The sequence below is a fragment of the Thamnophis sirtalis genome, unplaced genomic scaffold (genome assembly GCF_051295495.1).
Source record: "Thamnophis sirtalis isolate CommonGarterSnake01/CBP01778 unplaced genomic scaffold, rThaSir2_p1.2 scaffold_9, whole genome shotgun sequence".
In the NCBI taxonomy this organism is placed as follows: domain Eukaryota; kingdom Metazoa; phylum Chordata; class Lepidosauria; order Squamata; family Natricidae; genus Thamnophis; species Thamnophis sirtalis.
In genome coordinates, this window is record NW_028261389.1 from 75,550,120 (window position 1) to 75,567,309 (window position 17,190).

Genomic DNA, 17,190 nt, shown 5'->3' on the forward strand with positions numbered 1-17,190 from the left:
AACGGTAACAACGTTAACAACCCTAACCCTTACCCTAACCCTAACCCTAACCTAAAAACCCTAATCGTGCTTTTGTGGGCACGGTTTTGTCGGCGTGCTTTAGTGGGCGCGCTTTCGAACTCGCCGTTTTGTCGTGGCGGTTTTGTCGGCCCGCATTTGTCGGGTCATGACGCTAGGCTAAAGGCAGCTGCAGAAAATTGTTAATTTGCTGCCCATTTGCCCTATTTACCTGCACCCAAACAGAAATAAAACACAACTTTGATTTTTCTGGATTATTTTATGCATCGGGCACCTCCTGCAAAAATGTTTCTGGACAATCCCACTGAAGAGTTCCCCACAATGAAGGTTAAGATGTTCCTCTACATTAAATGTGAATCGCTGTTTAAAGAAAGTAACAAAAAAAATAACATGTTTCAAATCTTTTTTTTTTAAAGGAAAAAACCGATGAAGTAGATCATTCTTACCTCCAAGGTTTTTAGAAGGGTCTGCAGCACATAAGTTTTTCCACTGGATGTGTGTCCATATATGAAAAGGGCTGGAAAGGTAAAGTGTTGACGCTAGGAAATAATATGTACATACATATTTAGGAGGGGTTTTTTTTTTTTACTTTAAGCATACCCTGCCCTTTGCTTAAATGTATTTTTAGGATTTTGACTCATTATTTTCTGCTACATTACCTGAACAATGATTGATGAGAGACTGACAGAAAGAGAGGGGAAAAAAGAGAGATAGAGACAGAGAGAGAAAGAGAGAAGAAAATAAGTGAAAACCAAACTGAATAAGGCAAAAAAGGACTTTGAAAAAGAAGGAAAAAGGAATCCTAAAAGTTAGCAGCACAAATAGTTAAAAATTTGACAAGCAAGTGCATCTTCCCAAGCCTCATCTTCAAGATGCCATCTGTTGTGGCCCGCCAGTGGCCAACAGAGCTGGCAGCAGATTCGGACAGTGAGGAGGGTTGGGGAGGAACCTGGGCCAGTCCTGGAGTCTGGGGAAGGCTCGGATGAGGGCTCTGCGTCAGAGACAGAGAGGGGGGCCAGAGCCATCTGACAGTTATCAGTTGCCTTCAGAGTCAGAAATCAGTGGGGCAGAAGAACAGCTGGAGCCTGTTCCCAGTGTGCGCATGCACAGAGTTGCCAGACGAAGGGAACAGCTAAAAAACAGGAGTCGACTTGGGAGTAAGGCCACAGGGGGACGATGAATGGCCCCTCCCAGAGGAAATAAAAGAGGAGCGAAAGGGGAGTGGAGTTTGCAGGAGACAATTAGTTCACTTAATTGGTTCATGACTCTCCAAGACTCCTGGCCAAGTTTTGCAGATCTCGGCCTGGCAGCTCTCCAAGCCAGATAAGGTCTGTGACTGTAAATCCTCCCTTGAAAGACTTTGCTGGATGCGAAGGAGCAGAATTCACAGTCAATTAATAAAAGGGTTTTTTTGTCGGAACAAGGAGTTTGCGTCATGCTCTTGGGAAGCCTCGGTCAGAACAGCATCTTCAACAGCTTTTCAACGGGCACTGTCTCCGTCTATAAAGATTCTCATCCATCGAGGTCATTGTTGTCTCAAAGGTGCTTTTCAAAAAGCAACTGGGCTTCCTTGGAGTTTTTTCCTAACATTTCCCTTCTCATCCCAAAAGCTTCTTGGGTGTGAAATGAAATGTTAGGATTAAAAAAAAAAAACCAAGGAAGTCCAGTTGCCTTTTGAAAAGGAGTTTTGGGACCACACTATCTCTGCTGAGTCTCACTTATTTATTTATTTATTTATTTATTTATTTATTTATTTATTTATTTATTTATTTATTTATTTATTTATTTATTTATTTATTTATTTATTTATTTATTTATTAGACTTCTATACTGCTTCATAGGGCTTTCAGCCCTCTCTAAGCGGTTTACGGATTTTTTAGCAAATTGAGTCAGCAACTTGCCCCCACAGTCTGGGTCCTCATTTCACCCACCTCGGAAGGATGGAAGGCTGAGTCGACCTTGAGACTTCCCGCCCATTACTGCGAGCAAACAGAACAAGACTTCACCTAGCACCTCACTCCTATGTAATTGTTTTAAATAATAAATCATCATTCCAGGGACATCCATTTCTTGTTCATTCTTTCGATAGGAGGAGGAAAATGAAATCTGGTGTGAAGATACCACAAGAGAAAGTTCCTGTAAACAGCTAAACAAGAGCTGCATAGCTGCAGTCCACCAAATACTCCTAACAATCTTTAAAAAAATATATCATAATAATCACCCTAATTATGCAAGAGCTTCCTGGAAAGTGAAGGTTTAAGTTGAAGTTTTTCATTCCAATACATACCACTGCCAGATGTAAGAAGCTGAAAGCAACTTTAAAATTACCCTTCCTTTATAATACAAAACATGACTCAAAGTAAGCTTCAGTCTAAAAAAAAAATACAAGATCCTATCAGAAATACATATATATAAAGGGTACCTCTCCAAATATTGACAATAAGGTAGACGCTTGAACTTCTCGGCAGGGCATCATGCTTTCCAGTTGAAGCAGTTTTGCTTCGGGATACTCCGGGTGTTTCAAAGCTGACATTTTAGCTTCTGTTTCTGTGGCTCCGTCTCAGGGGCAGCTACAAGGATGAAGGAAGACCTGAAAAATGAAACTGTAGTTAAGATTTCCCATGAGAATGTATTGGCTATGTAATGAGTGACATGTTTTCAATCGGGTTACAACTGGTTTTATTAAAAACAACAAAGCATTACAGTGTCAAACTCAAGGCCCGCGGGCCGCATCCTGCCCGCCGGGCGCTTAGATCTGGCCCTGGAAACAGCAGACTGGCCCTCAGTGCCTCTGACAGCATAAAGAGAGCTCGAAAGGGCCGCACGTAGTGCCCCTTTTCACTGACAGAGGGCTGCAAGAGGCCATCACAGCCGGAAATAGAACCCAGGGCTGTGCGAGGGGCCCCAAGCGCCATTTTCACTGGCAAGAGTGCTAGCAAAACAAACTGCTAGCAACTACTGGTCAGTAGTTTTGGCCAGCCCACCAGGGCCACCACCGGTGGCCCCAACATGAGTGATGTCGAGCTGGCCACGGACACTTGCCCCCCTCCCCCAGGTTAAACACAACCCTAATGCGGCCGTCAATGAAATCGAGTTTGACATTCTTGCGTTACAGAAACATTAAGTGTCCACTTGTAGCTCAATATTTGAGGGGGGGAGGACTAAGAACTTTGTGTGTGTGTGTGTGTGTGTGTGTGTGTGTGTGTGTGTGTGTGTGTGTTCCAGCATAACTCTGGAACGCCTGGAGCAATTTTAACCAAACTTGGTACACAGATGATTTACTCTTTGCAAAAAAAAATATTGTGGGGGTAAGATACCCCTAAAACCCCTGGGGGGATTTCTGTTAAGATACAGCCTGTTGTGCCTTAAAATGGCTTCTACTATACTTCCGTAAAATGGCTTCTACTGTGAAATGCAGTGGAGTTGCCATGGTAACTGGCATGGTAAGACACCTCTAACACCCTTCGGGGTGAGTGTTAAGATACAGCCTGTTGTGCCTTCAAATAGCTTCCACTGTACAGTGCAGTGGCGTTGTCATGGTAACGGCTTCACAGTACTCCATAAGGGGGGCTCCCTCTGGTAAGGGGGAAAATCCAACATTAGAAATTATGTTTGGTCCAGACATTTTCTCCCTATAAATAAATACCTGGGCAACGCCGGGTTATCGGCTAGTACTCTATAAATACAGGCAATCCTCAATGTACCATAACTGAACCTATTTAGGATCAATTCAGCAATTTAGTACTTCCTCTATGCTGTTTACTACCGATATTAGCATTATTATATTATTTGCCTGTCCTGTATAAATTGAAGATTCTAATCCTCTTTGCCCTATGTCCTGCTTAATACATATTCAGCTGCTTGCCTTATACCTAAAATACTTTCCTTCAGCTTTTCTTGTAGGGATATAGATTATGAGAACAAAGATGAAAAAAACATCTGATGCGTATCAAATGTAGTTTCTTAACTCTTAATTATAAGAGACGCTACAAGGAGGACAACCGTCTTGACATTTTATTAAAAATAAAAGCGCTCGCTTCAGTGATTGCTCATTGTAAATTCGGGATGGTGAGAGGAAGCCAAACTATCACTGTCTTAAAGGTAATCATCAAGTCTTATTTTAGATTGATGTGTTGTGCAAACTTATAATCTAAAGCTGTGTATATACTTCAGAGCACTGCACAAATTCAAAAGCTAAGTTAACCATGGCTAAACCTTCTACAGGAATAGTGGGAGAGAAATTAACACAATAGGTAAGACGGAAGCCCATTTTTTTCCCCGATGAAAATTAAGTTCAGCTAACTGGGGATGCACCACAATGGAGCCCAGAATTTAGGCTGCTGTTGTGGCCCAGCAGGAGCCGTTGGAGCTGCCGACAGACTCCGATAGCGAGGGACCCTATGAGTCGGCTCTGGAAGATGTGGAGGACCCTGGACAGGGTTCAGACTCCGAGCAGGGAACAGAGAGGCTGGTTGGCTACCAGAAGGCGCCTGAGGCATGGAGCAGCAGTGAAAGCCAAAGGGAGCTTGTCCCCGATGTCAGGCCCTGGAGCAGTGGTGAAGACGTCAGGCCCTGGAGCAGTGGTGAAGACGTCAGGCCCTGGAGCAGTGGGGAGGAGCAAAGGGAGTTGGTCCTGGATGCCAGGCAGAGAGGGACGGATAAGCGCCGGCAGCAATTACGGAGACTTAGAAGATAATCGGGCCCAGGTGGTTGTGATTAGGCTCCTCCCAAGAGAGTATATAAGAAGAGACTTTGGGTGGAGACCTTTTGCAGGACACAACCGTTTTACTAAAGCTGGAGAAGCTCTTGTGTGTATTTCTTATCTGTGGGAGTCTGGATTGCTGCCAAAGTCTTGTCTGTGAGTTAATTACTGTGAATAAATTGGCTAACAGTAACCTTGTGTCGGCGTGACTCACCGTACGGAGGGTGGGGGGGTCAGAACAGGTTGCTAAAAGTGAGGCATTTGTCAAGTGAGCTTTGCCCCATTTTACGATTTCCCTTTGGCACAAAGTGAATCATTGCAGTCGCTAAATTAGTCACACAAGGTTGTTAAGTCAATCTGGTTTTCCCCAGGGACTTGACTTGTCAGAAGGTCGCAAAAGGGGATCGTGTGACCCCCCCTTCCCCCAGGGCACTGCAACCGTCACAAATGTGAGTCATTTGTCAAACATCTGAATTTTGATGACATGACCGTGGGGATCGTTAAGTGTGAAAAACCGCCACAAATTACTTTTTTCAGAGCTGTTGTATCTTTGAACGGTCACTCATTGAACCGTTGTAAACCGAGGTCTACCTGTGATCCAAACAGATATAGGGACACTCACCCACCCCAGTTTAGAGAAGCTAAAACCTACCCCAGATCCTTCTTTCAAACTTCTTCTAAATTTAGCATCCGTCAGGGCATACAGGTAGTCCTTGATTTATAAGCAAATTAAGCCTAAAATTTACATTGCTAAGTGAGACGCTTGTTGAGTGAGTTTTGCCTCGTTTTACGACCTTTCCCTGCCACATTTGTCAAATGAATCACCGCGGTTGTTAAATTAGTACCACGGTTGTTAAACGAATCTGGCTTCGCTCGCAAAAGGGGATCCCATGACACACTGGGACCGTCATAAATGTCAGGCAAAATGTAAATCACGTGGGCCATGGGGATGGTGCGACGGTCATAAGTGTGAAAAACACTCACTGGTCACTTTTTTTTCCAGTGCCCTGTCACTAAATGAACTGTTGTAAGTTGAGGACTACCTATTATCCAAACAGATCTAGAGACCCCAGACTGGAGAAGCTAAAACCCGTGACCCGTCAAAACCGCACTCGACTAAGCCGCGCCCGATTAAACCGCGTCACTGACGTCATCAACAGGGCGACAACAGCCAGCGTGGAGAAAGAAGGGCGCTTTAAATAGCGCTTTGAAAGCAAGCCGATTCAACTTAATGTAAGGGTTAGGGTTAGCTTTAGGGTTAGGTTTAGGGTTAGGGTTAGGTTAAGGGTTAGGTTTAGGGTTAGATTAAGGGTTAGGATTAGGGTTAGGTTTAGGGTTAGGTTAAGGGTTAGGTTTAGGGTTAGGTTTAGGATTAGGGGGGTTAAGTTTAGGTTTAGGGGTTAATTTTAGGTTTAGCGTTTACAGCATGCTTCTGTCTCCGCACTGTTGTCGCCCTGTTGATGATGTCAGCGACGCGGTTTAGTCGGGCGCGGTTTAGTCGAGCGCGGTTTTGTGGTGGAACCGCTAAAACCTACCCCAGGGACACTTCCTTTGAACATCTTCTAAATTTAGCATCTGTCAGGACATACAGGTAGTCCTTCACTTACAACCACAATTGAGCCCAAAATTTACAATGCTAAGTGAGACACTTAAGTGAGTTTTGCCTCATTTTACGACCTTTCTTGCCACATGTCAAACTAATCACCACGGTTGTTACATTAGCAACGCAGTTGTTAAATGGATCTGGCTTCCCCCCCTTGTTTTTTCTGATCAGGTCGCAAAAGGGGATCCCGTGACACACTGCAATCTTCATAAATGTGAGTCAGTGAGGCAGACTATAAATCACGTAGACTGTGGGGATGCTGCGGCGGTCATAAGCATGAGAAATGCTCACAAGTCGCTTTTTTCAGGCTACATAAACAGAGGGATAGAATCAAGATCCCGCGAAGTGTTAATACCACATTATAATGCCTTGGTAAGGCCACACTTGGAATCCTGCATCCAGTTTTGGTTGCCACAATGTAGAAAAGATGTGGAGACTCTAGAAAGAGTGCAGAGAAGAGCAACAAAGAGGATTAGGGGTCTGGAAGCTAAAACAGATGAAGAACAGTTGCAGGTTTAATGAAAAGGAATGGGGGGAGAGTAACATGATAGCAGTCTTCCAATATCTCAGGGGTTACCACAAAGAAGAGGGAGTCAAACTATTCTCCAAAGCACCTGAAGGCAGGACAAGACCAATGGGTGGAAACTAATCAAGGAGAGAAGCAACCTAGAACTGAGGAGGAATTTCCTAACAGTGAGAAAAATTAATCAGTGGAACTACTTGCCTCCAGAAGTTGTGAATGCTCCAACACTGGAAGTTTTTAAGAAGATGTTGGATAGCCGTTTGTCTGAAGTGTTGTAGGGTTTCCCTGCCTAGGCAGGGGGTTGGACTAGAAGACCTCCAAGGTCCCTTCCAACTCTGCTATTGAATTGTATTGTAATAGTGAGCCGGAGGCTTGGGCACACATTTTCCAGTGGAGAAAGAACAATTGGCGATACCGTATTACCGCAATCTAGTTTTAAATGTTCGGGATTTCATTTTGCTAATTGGAGGAGCAGATGGCGATGGTAATTCAAAGATATAGAGAGCAATTAGTCTCTAGGATCATGGAGCGATCCAGGGGAGCCCGTGCTTATTGCTCAAAGGAACAATCAGGTAATCAGGTAAAGGGTTTGCAAGCCGCTTTGCAACCATAATCAAAAGCTAACATACAATCTGTGCTTGGAGCAAGGGAGTAAGTAAACGAATTGGGGCGGGGGAGAGACAAGAAGATGCTGTGATGGAGGACAAGTTTACACAATTATTGTGGGTAATCATTGTAACACAGAAAAGTGGCCATTCCCTTGAGGAAGACATTGACAACTGAGCTACTAACCTATTGAGTAGAATAGAGTAGAGTAGAATACAATACAATAAAAAATATGGCATGACGTAGAGCAGAATACAATAGAATGCAATAGAAAATATGGCATGGCGTAGAGTAGAATACAATACAACACAATACAATAGAAAATATGGCATGGCATAGAGTAGAATACAATAGAATACAATAGAAAATATGGCATGGCGTAGAGTAGAATACAATAGAATGCAATAGAAAATATGGGATGGCGTAGAGTAGAATACAATAGAATGCAATAGAAAATATGGCATGGCGTAGAGTAGAATACAATAGAATGCAATAGAAAATATGGCATGGCGTAGAGTAGAATACAATAGAAAATATGGCATGGCATAGAGTAGAATACAATAGAAAATATGGGATGGCGTAGAGTAGAATACAATACAACACAATACAATAGAAAATATGGCATGGCGTAGAGTAGAATACAATAGAAAATATGGGATGGCGTAGAGTAGAATACAGTAGAAAATATGGCATGGCATAGAGTAAAATACAATAGAATGCAATAGAAAATATGGCATGGCATAGAGTAGAATATGGGGGGAAGGGAGGGGGGAAGGGAGGTGGGGTGTTAGGGGGGAGGGGGGGATACATAGTATGTGTTAGATTTTAAGGTAACGTGACTGCACTTGTATACTGTTGCTCTTTAATTCTACTGTAAAAATAGGACAAGCTGAATATATTAATAGATTGTAGAAATGCACCGAAGGGAGGAGTAGAGGGATAGAAGAAAGAGGGGTAGAGAGGGTGGGAGAGAGAGGACTGGAGGGAGGGGGAGAAGGAAGGGAGGGAGTGTACCGGGAGAGGGGAGTGGTAGAGGGGGAGGGGAAGTAGGGTGTAGGGGAATGTTGGAGGGAAGAAGGGAAGTTGGAGGGGGGCGAAAGAAAGGGTGTATGGAGGGTCGAAGAGGTACATTGGGTTTCTATTTTTTGGGGTACTGCTGATCAGAGGAATGGCTGTGTTTATTGTTTAATGTTATATGGCCCCGGTTATGCACAGTATATATGTGACTGTACGAAAATGGAAAATAAAAAACACATTTATTTAAAAAAAAATGGCATGGCATGGCATGGCATGGCATGGCGTAGAGTAGAGTAGAGTAGAGTAGAGTAGAGTAGAGTAGAGTAGAGTAGAGTAGAGTAGAGTAGAGTAGAGTAGAGTAGAGTAGAGTACCTCCAGGTCCCTTCCAACTCTATTCTATTCTATCCTATCCCTATCTCATTTCATTAGTATTCTATTCCTTTTCTATTCTATTCTATTCTTCTATTCCTATTTCTATTCCTATTCTATTTTCAGTGCCCTGGTATCTTTGAACGGGCACTAAATGAACTGTTGTAAACCGAGGACCACCTGTAATCCAAACAGATCTATAGACCCCCCCCCCCCCACCAGACTGGAGAAGCTAAATTTTATTTATTTATTTATTAAATCGATTTATATAGGCCGCCCAATCCCGGAGGACTCCAAAATAACAGCCCCAAAGCCCGTAGATCCTTCTAGAAAAGGTCGAAGTGTTAGGGCAGCAGCCCCCAAAGCGAAGCCTGCCTCCCCCGCCCCGCTTCAACACCCCGAGAGATTTGGGGGATGAAAGCAGAAAGGCGCTATGGCAACTTTAAAGGCTTGTGGACTTCAACTCCCAGAATCCCTGAGCCAGCCCTGCCGAGCCATTACCGGCGCAAGGAATTCTGGGAGTTGAAGTCCACAGGTGGTCGAAGTTGCCATAGTTTCCCCCACACCTTCTAACTTAGGAGGTGGCGACGGCCACCTGGGGAAGCCAAGCCGATGGCAACGCGACTCGAAAGGCCCCGCCGCGATCCAAGGGGGCTGAATTCGCCCCTTTCGCCTCAGAAAAGAGAACGCCAACTTACCGCCGCCGCCGCCGCCAAAAGTGTGGGAAAAGGCGAGAGGGCGTAACGGAAACACCAAAGGGCGAGAGCTACGTCATAAAGGGGGGGCTTGATTGAACCTCTCCGCCGTCACTCAGGCAGACTTCCCAATAGGAGTGCGCGTTGTTCTCAGGGGGTGGGAGGACTGATAGGGTATAAAAGCCCTCAGTCAGCGCTTTGGCTCGCTAGAGCAGGTTTTCTTGGTTGGCGTGATGTCGTCTTTGGGGAAGAGGCGCTTATTCTATTTTTTAAATGTTTTGTCATTGCCCAACATATGTACAATGAGATTTTTTTCCCCCAAAGGGATAGCACCTGTTTACTTTCTGCGTTTATAGTGAGAAGAGGGCAACCACTTTCTGGTTTTATATTGGGCAGAGGGCAATTGTGACAATCCCTGAGTCCTGGATTTGCAGTGCAAATAGAATAAAAGCAGAAAAAAGGGTGAAATTGTCCACATTTGCCCCCTCTGCAAATGTCAATTTCCTTCTGATAACGCACAGGGCTAGAAGGGGGGGGAGGGGAGATAACTGAGAACTGAGTGAATGTCTCATCCTCATAAGAATATCAACCAATAATAAATAAAATGCAACAATAATCCCATCTTGCTCAGGAACAGGGAAATGGAACAAAAACCATTCCTGGGTTATGAAAGCAATGCACAGAGAGAGGGTTTTCATGCACACGTGCATACACACACACAAACCTTTTTATGAACCAACAAAATTGTGGATCGGTTTGTGTCCTGAAACAAGCATGTAAAGCAGAATGCAACCACATATATTAATTGCTGACATTCAAGGTGTATTGATTTCAAGAGGGCAGTCGTATCCATAGATAACTCCCAATGAGACCTTCAGATACATCCCATTATCATCAAAATAAAGCTCTCAATTTCCATATTTCCTTTTGCAAAGGGGAAGTAAGGGGTAATCCCCTTGAGAGTAATCCTTGGATTTAAGTCCTCTGCTACACAATAGAATATTTAGAACTAACACTTTGTGGCTACAGCAGGAAGATTTAACAACCAGTGCAATATTTTGACAAAACTATCGTTACTGCATAGTCATTCCGCCTAACTGAAGCAACCGGGAGAGCCGCAAAGAAAGGAAAACCCATAATAGTTATTTTTCCACAATCTGCTGACTTGAACGAGTGTGTCATTTTGAAAAGTCTGATCCCGTTCTTACAATGAATAAAGTAGAATATTGCCAAGAATATTGTCTGGTTTGGTTCTGCAACCAAACAAGACAGATACAAGACAGATTCAGAGTATAATTAGGACTGCAGAAAAAACAATTGCTACTAACCTGCCTTCCATTGAGGGCCTGTATACTGCACGAGTCAAAAAGAGGGCTATGAAAATATATACAGACCCCTCGCATCCTGGGCGTAAATTGTTTGAACTCCTACCCTCAAAACGATGCTGTAGGCACTGCACACCAGAACAACTAGACACAAGGACAGTTTTTTTTTTCCTGAACGCCGTCACTCTGCTAAACAAATAATCCCATCAACACTGTCAAACTATTTACTAAGTCTGCATTACCATTACAATTATTTTTCTCATCGTTCCTATCACCCATCTCTTCCCACTTAGGACTGCAGGACTGTAACTTTGTTGCTTGTATCCTTACGATTTATATTGATTGTTTCCTAGTATGGTTTGATTGCTTATTTGTACCCTATGACTATCATTAAGCGTGACCCGTCAAAACCGCGTTCCACAAAAGCGCGGTCGACGAAAGCGCGTATGTGACGTCATCACAGCGCGACGAAAAAGATCGAAAAATTGAAATAAAAATTACATTACAGCAAGCCGATTCACATAAAGGTAAGGGTTAGGGTTAGGGTTAGGGTTAGGTTAAGGGTTAGGGTTAGGTTTAGAGCATTAGCGTTACGTTTAGCGTTAGGTTAAGGGTTAGCGTTAGGTTTTTCGTTAGGTTAAGGGTTAGGTTTAGGGTTAGGTTTAGGGTTAGGTTAAGGGTTAGGTTTAGGGTTAGGTTTGGGGGGGGGTTAGGGTAAGGTTTTCGCTTTATTTTTACATTTTTCGATCTTTTTCGTCGCGCTGTGATGACGTCACATACGCGCTTTCGTCGACTGCGCTTTTGTCTACCGCGGTTTTGTGGTGGAACCTCATTAAGTGCTGTACCTTATAATTTGTGACAAATGTATCTTTTCTTTTACGTGCACTGAGAAGATATGCACCAAAGACCAATTCCTTGTGTGTCCAATCACACTTGGGCAATAAAGAATTCTATTCTAAGAATTCTAGGGGGAGTTCCCAACAAAGATGTGAAGTTTGAATTATTTTTATTCCATTCTGCAAGTCTCAAAAAATATATTCCATGGTGTAATTTCCCATTTCTTCCATTTCAAAATTTGATTGATGGTGTGTTTTCCACATGCAATGTGTTTTTTTTCCTGATCCAGATTAAAATTGCGGCATAAAGACAAAGCCATTGCTTTGAGGCAATTCTCAGATATTGCCTTTTGAAAAATGTCCAGCTGTACAAAGAGTGATATTTAAACAAAATTAGAAATCCTAAACTGAATACCCTTTTAATGATATTTTAATCTGTGTGGTTTAAACATTTTAATGATTTGTTTTATAACCTGTAAGCCTCCCAGAGTCACCTTGTAGGCAAGATGGGGGCATAACGCGTAATAAACCTAATATCAAAATGTATCTCTCTTTTTCTAACTCCAAGTGTTCCTCCATAAATGATAAATTTCAGAACAGGTGAAAGGTTTAGCTGTAGAAACTTAGGATTTAGAAGTCGGTAAGTCATGTTTATTTAAATAAAATGAAATGAAACCACAAGACAGCTTATCAATTAAAACAGCCAACGTTAATTAAAATAAAAACGAGGAAGCCTATAAACCGTGCAAGACAATTGGAACGAAAGAGAAACGCCTCTCTATTTGCATTTGCATTTTCTAGAGAAACTATAGCTAGTTGTGTATTCGGGTAATTTAAGACCCAAATGGTTTTCGGAGTCTCGTTTTGAGTGACAGATGGATGCATTCAAATGTGGAAATATTTCCAACTACGTGGCTTCTGTTCTTTACAATCCTGGTTTTGGCTGCTTGATCAACAGAGTTCTTGTTGGTTTAGCAGATATTAGCATGTACTATTTACACTGATGTATTTCATAGGGCGGTGACATATGTCATGTTCCATTATTCCCGCGCTTCATAATTCCTCAGTCACAAACGGTTGTAACTGGAGGACTCGGTCCCGTGTTATCCTATAAATATCCTGATCGCACAGAAACTGAAGGAATTTGGAAGAAGAGATTTAACCTTGTTATAACTGATGCTAAGGGTGTTTTTTTTTTTCTAGATGCAGGAATAGTTTAGCACCTACAATAGATTCTTTAAATTGGAAGTGAAATGGTTGCTAAGTGCGAGCGAGAAAAAGACACTGCAAAGATCATTAGTTGCTGCCATCCTATTTAGATAAGGTTTTTTTGTGTGGTATCCTATCTGTGGTCCTTCTACCTTTTACGCACTCACAAGGCAGACAAGATGTTTAAATATCCTCGGTTGCCTTTCTTTACAGTGGAACCCTTCCCTAAAAAGGCCAAGTTAAGCTCTATGATATGATTTTAATTAGTTGACTAGAACAGGGGTCTCCAACCTGGGAAACCCCTGACTGATCCCTGGGAGTTGAAGTCTACAAATCTTAAAAGTTGCCAAGGTTGGAGACCCCTGGGACCAGAACACTCCAGCCCCATCTCGGCTGCCTGAAACAGACCGGACCTTAATCAGTTTTGCACTAAAAAGTCATTGTTGTCAGGCACAGCCAGATTTGACATTCAACACATTGGTTCAAAGCCATTTTTTTTTATTACTGTTGTATTTGCAAATGATTGCTAAGTGAGATGCAGGTAGTCCTCAACTTATCATCACATCAAACTTTCTGTTGCTAAGCGAGACAGTTGTGAAGTGAATTTTGCCCCATTTACATCCTTTCTTGGCACGGTTCTAAAGTGAATCACTGGAGTTGTTAAGTTAGTCACACGGTTGTTAAGTGAAACCAGCTTCCCCATCGACTTTGTTTGTCAGACGGTCGCAAAAGGGGATCAAATGACCCCGGGACACTGCAACCGTCATAAATATGAGTCGGTTGCCAAGCATTTGAATTTTGATCATGTGACCAGGAGGTTACTGCAATGGTAGTAAGCAGTGGTGGGAGTCAAATTTTTTTACTTCCGGCTCTCTGGGTGTGGCTTGATGGTCATGTGACTAGGTGGGTGTGGTTTGGGGTTCCACCACAAATCCGCGGTAGACTAAAGCGCGCTCGACGAAAGCGCGTACGTGACGTCATCACAGCGCGATGAAAACGGCACGCTGTGAGAGGTAAATTTAAAATTAACACGAAAACCTTACCCTAACCCCCCCAAACCTAACCCTAAACCTAACCCTAAGCCTAACCCTAAACCTAACCCTAAACCTAACGCTAAACCTAACGCTAAACCTAACGCTAACCCTTAACCTAACTCTAAACCTAATCCTAACGCTTAACGTAACCCTAAACCTAACCCTAACCCTTAACCTAACCCTAACCCTAAACCTAACCCTTACCTTTATGTGACTCGGCTTGCTTTAATTTTATTTTAATTTTAATTTAATTTATTTTTAATTTTATTTGTCGCGCTGCTGATGACGTCACGTACGCGCTTTGATCGGGCGCGCTTTAGTGGACCGCGGTTTTGACGGGTCACGGTGGTTTGGCAGTCATATGACTGGGCATGGTTTGGTGGTCATGTGACTGTGTGGCCAACTTTGCAGTGCTATCGGTTTCCGCGAACCGGACCGGACCGGCTGAATCCCACCACTGGTAGTAAGTGTGAAAAACAGTCACAAGTCACTTTTTCAGTGCCGTTGTAACTTCGGTCAGTAAATGAACTGTTGTAAGTCACTACCTGCAGTGTCTAAATGAGGAGTAGCTGTATACTCCGGACAGACCACAGAGGCCTTTCAATAGTTCTACTAACTCCTACAAACACCTCCCTCATTAATGCTGCTGCCATCTTCATACCGCCCCTTTGACAAACTTCACTATGGCTACTTCCCAGTTGCTATTGAACTTTCTCAATCAGGTTTCTCATCAGGAGATATTGAATTTCCACCTAATGTATCATGGTGGATAACAAGGCAGGAAAGAGCTATTCATCATCAAGCCTTCAGGAATTAGAATCACAGGGCTGGAAGGGACCTCGGAGGTCTTCTAGTCCAACCCTTCTGTTCAAGGCAGGTGTTTTATACCATCCTGGTCAAATGGTTCTTTGGTCTATTTTTGGAGGGGGGAAAAAACCCAGAGATAGAACATCTGCAACTCCAGGGGGCAAGCTATTTCATTGATTAATTGTTCTCACTCTCAGGAAATGTCTGTTTAGTTCTAGGTTGAATCTGTTGTGGCAGCAGATTCGGACAGTGAGGAGGTTGGGGAGGAACCTGGGCCAGTCCTGGAGTCTGGGGAAGGCTCGGATGAGGGCTCTGCGTCAGAGGCAGAGAGGGGGACAGGGCTGCCTGACAGTTATCAGCTGCCTTCAGAGTTGGATATCACTGGGGCAGAAGAACAGCTGGAGCCTGTTCCCAGTGTGCGCACAGGCGGAGTTGCCAGACAGAGGGAAGAGCTAAAGAACAAGGGTCGACTTGGGAGTAAGGCCACAGGTGGATGGTGAATGGCCCCTCCCGGAGGAAATAAAAGAGGAGTGAAAGGGGAGTGGAGTTTGCAGGAGACAATTACTTCATACAAGGCATGTGATCCTGTCCACCATTAAAGCCATCTTTCCAAACAGCCGCCATTGTTTCCGGAGTCTTTCTCCCAACTTGGAACCGAACCCAGATGGACATTTCTTCCAACAGCACCTGTAAGACTTCACTGGCTGAGGAACTCTGGGAATTGAAGTCCACAAGTCTTAAAAGTTGTCAAGGTTGGAGACCTCTGATTTAGACTCCCTGGCCCCTTATCATTCTCTGCATACTTTGTAGGATCTCGGAATCTTTTTTTGACGAACCCTGGTGCCCCAAAACCAGACTCATTATTCCAAAGATAGTCTCATTAGTGCGATATAAAGCAGTACAATCACTTCTCGTGATCAACTCTCTTCTCGAAGTGCTGCATTGATATCAGGAACGTATTGAATTCAGTGCAGAAATAATGGCTTTCTAGTACAGAATTACAGCAAGCACTGATTCATCCTTCTCTTTTTTTAAAAAAAAAGCTGCATTCTGCCGTTCTAAACACACTAACCTGCTCCCCTATCACCTAAGAAGCCGATCCTTGATGCCAGCCTTGAGAGAGGATTGAAATGCATTTGAAACAGCATCTCATAATACAGCCTCCGCGTGTGCATCATTACAGCCAGGCAGAAAGCATTTTTCCCCCCTCCATCCTCAATCCTGTTACTGGAAAAGTCCTGTTGAGCAAGTGAGGAACACCGAGCTATTGTGAATAGAATTTGAGGAAAAAGGAAGCACTGCCTATAACAGTATATGTACAATGACAATGTTTTTTTTCTTTCTGGAAATCCTTGGATGGCAGCAAACGACTTCATGGTGTTTGATTTTTACAGTGAAAATGACCTTATTTTTCACCTTTCTTGATTTTTTTCTGCAGGTATAAAACTAACAGATTCCTTGTGTGTCCAATTACACTTTTGCCAATAAAGAATTCTATTCTGTCCTATTCCATTTTCTATTCTAATTCTATTCCATTTTCTACTCTAATTCTATTCTATTCTATTCCCATTCCATTTTCCTGTTCTATTCTATTCCATTTTCCTGTTCTATTCTACTCTATTCCAAAAAAGTAAAGGTTCATCTCGCACATATGTGCTAGTCGTTCCCAACTCTAGGGGGTGATGCTCATCTCCGTTTCAAATCCGAAGAGACGGTGCTGTCCGAAGATGTCTCTGTGGTTATGTGGCCAGCATGACTAAATGCTGAAGGCGCACGGAACGCTGTTACCTTCCCACCAAATGTGGTCCCTATTTTTCTACTTGCATTTTTATGTGCTTTCGAAGTGCTAGGTTGGAAGAAGCTGGGAAAAGTAACGGGAGCTCACTCCATTACGTGGTGCTAGGGATTTGAACTGCCGACCTTTCTGATCGACAAGCTCAGTGTCTCAACCACTGAGCCACTGTGTTACTCTACTCTACTCTACTCCACTCCACTCCACTCCACTCCACTATCCATTCTATTCTACACTCCATTCAATATTCTATTCTATACTCCATTGTATATAAAAATAACTTTATTGTCACTTTGAATGCACACTAATTGGTGTTGTGGCCCAGCAGGAGCCGTTGGAGTTTCCACCAGACTCCGACAGCGAAGGGCCCTATGAGTCGGCCCTGGAGGATGTGGAGGACCCTGGACAGGGTTCCGACTCCGAGCAGGACACAGAGAGACTGGTTGGCCACCAGGTGGCGCCTGAGCCTTGGATCAGTGGGGAGGAGACAAGGGAGAGTGATCCAGAAACCAACAGTGAGTTGTTCCGGGATGCACGCCGTCGAAGAGCTACTCAGCGGTCAAGAGCAACTACGTAATTACAAGAGGTAATTACGCTCAGCTGATGGTCATTAGGCTCCTCTCCAGACTATAAAAAAGACTGCTTGTGCCACGC

The 17,190-nt window shown here is 43.5% G+C and overlaps 1 protein-coding gene across 1 annotated transcript in view; it reads right to left on the reverse strand.

Moving 5' to 3' along the window:
* ORC5 (origin recognition complex subunit 5) overlaps nucleotides 1-9,564 on the reverse strand; it is an 86,200-nt gene extending 76,636 nt beyond the window's left edge. The window contains exons 1-3 of the mRNA XM_087722294.1: nucleotides 9,537-9,564; nucleotides 2,441-2,608; nucleotides 465-557 (exon numbers count right to left, since the gene is read on the reverse strand). Coding sequence (XP_087578420.1) covers nucleotides 465-557; nucleotides 2,441-2,551 — 204 coding nt within the window. The 5' untranslated portion in view covers nucleotides 2,552-2,608; nucleotides 9,537-9,564. The remainder of the gene's footprint in view (nucleotides 1-464; nucleotides 558-2,440; nucleotides 2,609-9,536) is intronic.
* Nucleotides 9,565-17,190: the final 7,626 nt, after the last annotated feature.